The following is a 3817-nucleotide window of genomic DNA, read 5'->3' on the forward strand; positions in this document are numbered from 1 at the left end:
AGCTGCCCCCCTGCCAAAGAGTCTCATGTTGATTGTACCGGAACGAAACCAGCATCCACTGGAAAACAAAACTTTATATATCGAGCTTAAGGTTTACTGTAAGTTTATATGGGCCAGCACACAAAAAACAAAAAATAATTAAATAATAAATTTCTTGGAGTTCGTGATTTTTTTAATCCCACTTCCATCTTCCTCGCCATCTAACGTTCAAATAGCCCCTCCCCTCACACCAAAACCAAATAAAAAAAGCAATCAGAAGGCCCTGCACCTATAAATTCCATGAAGGATTCGATGTTCCCTTCACAAGGTATAACGCACATAGATCCACAGAGAGCGAGAGAGAGAAAGAAAGGGGGTGGGGGGAGAATGGGGAGGAAGCCATGCTGTATAAAAGAGGGGCTCAATAGAGGGGCATGGACTGCTTCTGAAGACGAGATCCTTGTGTCATACATCAAGGCTCATGGAGAAGGCAATTGGAGGAACCTCCCCATAAGAGCTGGTGGAATACAAACTAACCCACATTATGAGATACTAATTAAAAGCGTTAATGCCTGAGCTTCTCCAAGGCTTAGCACTCCTCTCTCTTCAATGGCAATCATCTCAATGACATTCGGATACAATGGTTTGCAGGTTTGAAGCGCTGCGGGAAGAGTTGCCGCCTCCGGTGGCTCAACTATCTGAGGCCTAACATTAAGCGGGGGAACATATCGGAGGAGGAGGAAAAGCTCATCATCATACTCCATAAGCTCCTTGGTAACAGGTCATAAGCTCCCACCTCCTAACTCAAAATCTCACTCCATATGGGGCATGGAAACCTCCGAGTTCCTAGTTTGCAGGATAAGAAACAATATGACCATAGTTGAGAGCTCTTAACATTGCTAAGATGGTACCTTTTTTTTCCCTCCCACTGAAGAAATCTTTTTCTTTTGCTTCAATCGCGGCCATATATAGATGGTCTCTAATTGCAGGAAGACTGCCAGGGCGAACTGATAATGAAATCAAGAACTACTGGAACACAACACTACGCAAGAAGGTGCATGGCCAGCCAACTCAAAAATCCGAGCAAACCAATTCCATGCCTGAGGCACCATTAACGAACCCAAATGCCACAACCAGTGAACCTGTGGTGCGAACCAAGGCCAGGAGGTGCACCAAGGCCTTCTTTCTTCATGACCAATGCTTGCCATCTCCTCCCAACAACCAACAACCTCTTGAACTGGCAACCAAGGAGTCTAAAAGTTCCGTTGATACTCCTCAGAGCTATGACTCTCTTAACGATCATTTGAACGATGGTTTCTTCCATGCTATAGGTGAGGGAAATCAGAGTGGTGGAAGCACAATGCAAGAAGGAGATAACATCAGCTGGACCATGTCTTTCGATGATGCACACTTGTTCGATGGATCAACACTAATGGATTGGACAGGGATGGATTGCTTTGAGCCCAACTTCATCACATCTCACCTCATGTCTTCAGATCCTTTTCTTGATTCAGAAGAGGAATGGTTTCAATGGACCTAGAGAGAGAGAGAGAAGGGGGTGGGAGCTTCTGTGTTAGAAAGGTCAGTGCAAGGGGTCTAATAAGCTATCAAATTTTGTTTCTGACCATACAAATAAAATCTTTTATGGAGAGATGACCTCTTAGTCTGCAGCATAAATGTCGCAAGTTAGCTGAAGTAGTGCGCAAGATCCTTGTTCCATTCTAAACTGCACAAAAGATATGCAATAATGTACATATACTGGAGAAAGGAAGGTGAGGTACAGAAAGTTGCAGTAGAAATGTTTCAACCATTCATTTCTGCTTCTCTTTTGCTCCTCTCTTGCCTCCCTCCTACGTTTAAGAACAAGAATAGGTTTGTGTTTACAGCATGCGCAAAGGGGACTAAGGTGGTGCTAGATTGTTACCCAGGATGTCGATGATTAGAGTTTTAATTCCTTCCTTTTTCTATAGTTATCTCAATGAATTAATGTCAGCTATAGTCTTTCAGTTCTTTTCCCCAGAGAGAGAGAGAATATAGGTGGTATGCTACCAACTATTTCATAGAAAAGATGAAAGAATTATTCTTCTGGCTAAAAGTGACCAAAGAAGTATCCAATTCAGATACTAGGGAAAGCACCTGCCAAGGTTCAGAATCTCTTCATAAGAATTTTAAGAATTTAACCAAAAAAAAATGGTGAGGCACTCGGCTGCAATATTTATAATTAGTAATTTCCAATATTTGTTTTTGCTGCAAGTATAAAGTCACATGTAGCTCTAAAATAGCACAACTTTCAGAACAAAACCTATGGCCAACATAGCCATCAATAAACTCATGGATCATAGTCGAGAAGGGTGATATGTGGCATTTATTAAAGTTCCACTGGATTCTGTCATGTTTTTTTTTTTTTTTAGTAATTCCAGATCCATCTGACTTCTTATCAGCAACCAAGCATGCCAATGAGGGCCAATTAGGATTCTTGGATATTCTTCAAGCTTTCTTCCAACAAGAGAATCAATTATTAATTATCCCAAAGGAGGGCGAGGGGAAGGGGGGGGAGAGAATCTATGGGTATCCAAGAGAAGGGGGTTGGGGAGAAGAGAAAGAGAGAGAGAGAGATCCCAAAAATGCTTGATACAAACCACAGTTGCAACTAAACAATGAATGCTTGCATCTAGAAAGGAGAATGACGATGATGACATATATATTAAAGTTAAAAGCTATGAAAGATTGCATGTAAGAACTATTTTAAAAAGGGGAAAAACTTGCCACCTTGACAGTTTAGCGGCCTCTAAAATATTTTGCATCACATTAGGGTATGGAAGATGAGATTGCTTCATAAATTAATATCCGATCTTACAAAATATGAGTTACCATACCTTATTTGATCGGAGATATATTATTTTTATAGTTGTGATCCCTATTTTTATTAATTTATTAATTTTTTGATATCATTGTTTATGGGCCATCTTTGGATTCTGTATTCAATATTTTAAAATATTAGACACAATGTGTTCCAAAAAATATTTTAACATATGTATGCATGTATGTATGTAACAGAGACAATCCAACTAGAATTATTGCATTCTCCTTCAATGTCATTGTACATTTAAAAGTGAAGGAAAGCTGTTCGTATTATAAGATTTAGGAGATCCTGTTATCAGAGAAGCTAAACTTAATAAAACTAGTACTTGGCACATGCATCATGCATTTCAAGAGAAGGGATGGGAGAGAAACGTGAAAAGAAGAAGAGCCAAGATATATATGCGAGTTGATGGGAGGCCGCCTTTGTTTGTATCCATAAGATGGAGACAACGAAGGGGCTGCGGTGGGCCACATTCATCCAACTTTGGCTCCTTATGAGAAGTAGCAGCTGAGAAATAAGTACAAAATTAGAGTTGAACCTACGATGGAGCCCAAACCCCCGAGTCTTCCTTACTGTAATAGATACAAATCAACATTTCAGTCATCAGTCATAAAAGAGTTTTCTAACGGACAACTCAACCAATGGTAATTATCAAAACAGCTTATTGATCTAATTATGATCTTAGCAAGATTTGTTACGATCTGATTTTGTCACACTCTCTAGCTTTCTCAATATCAACTTCGACAGTAATGTATAGAATGGAGAACATTGCGGTAGAGTAGGATTTATCATTCAGGTCGAATTAAGAGCTACATAGGAAAGATGGGTATATATTATTGCCGTCCTACAGGCCAACAATCTAATCCTTGAAGAGGACTCTAAAATAGTTATATCATGGATCGGCAATAGGGCAAACCGTCAGGATGTTAGTCACCTCTTGTTGACGTATGTCTGGATTTGTAGCAAGGCGTATCT

At 40.0% G+C, this 3817-nt stretch overlaps 1 protein-coding gene across 1 annotated transcript; it reads left to right on the forward strand.

Moving 5' to 3' along the window:
• The first annotated feature begins 317 nt into the window (after positions 1–317).
• On the forward strand, positions 318–1630 carry LOC103704897 (transcription factor MYB1-like). Its single transcript, XM_008788388.4, has 3 exons — positions 318–499; positions 631–760; positions 952–1630. The coding sequence occupies exons 1-3, from the start codon at positions 367–369 to the stop codon at positions 1517–1519; spliced, it is 831 nt and encodes a 276-aa protein (XP_008786610.2). The 5' UTR covers positions 318–366; the 3' UTR covers positions 1520–1630.
• The last annotated feature ends 2187 nt before the right edge of the window (positions 1631–3817 follow it).

This window comes from Phoenix dactylifera, chromosome 8 (assembly GCF_009389715.1).
Source record: "Phoenix dactylifera cultivar Barhee BC4 chromosome 8, palm_55x_up_171113_PBpolish2nd_filt_p, whole genome shotgun sequence".
Lineage (NCBI taxonomy): Eukaryota > Viridiplantae > Streptophyta > Magnoliopsida > Arecales > Arecaceae > Phoenix > Phoenix dactylifera.

Coding starts and splice junctions, on each gene's coding strand:
- LOC103704897 (XM_008788388.4), top strand. CDS start 367: ATGGGGAGGAAGCCATGCTGTATAAAAGAGGGGCTCAATAGAGGGGCA. Junction 500..630: donor GAACCTCCCCATAAGAGCTG/GTGGAATACAAA, acceptor AATGGTTTGCAG/GTTTGAAGCGCTGCGGGAAG. Junction 761..951: donor CATAAGCTCCTTGGTAACAG/GTCATAAGCTCC, acceptor GGCCATATATAG/ATGGTCTCTAATTGCAGGAA.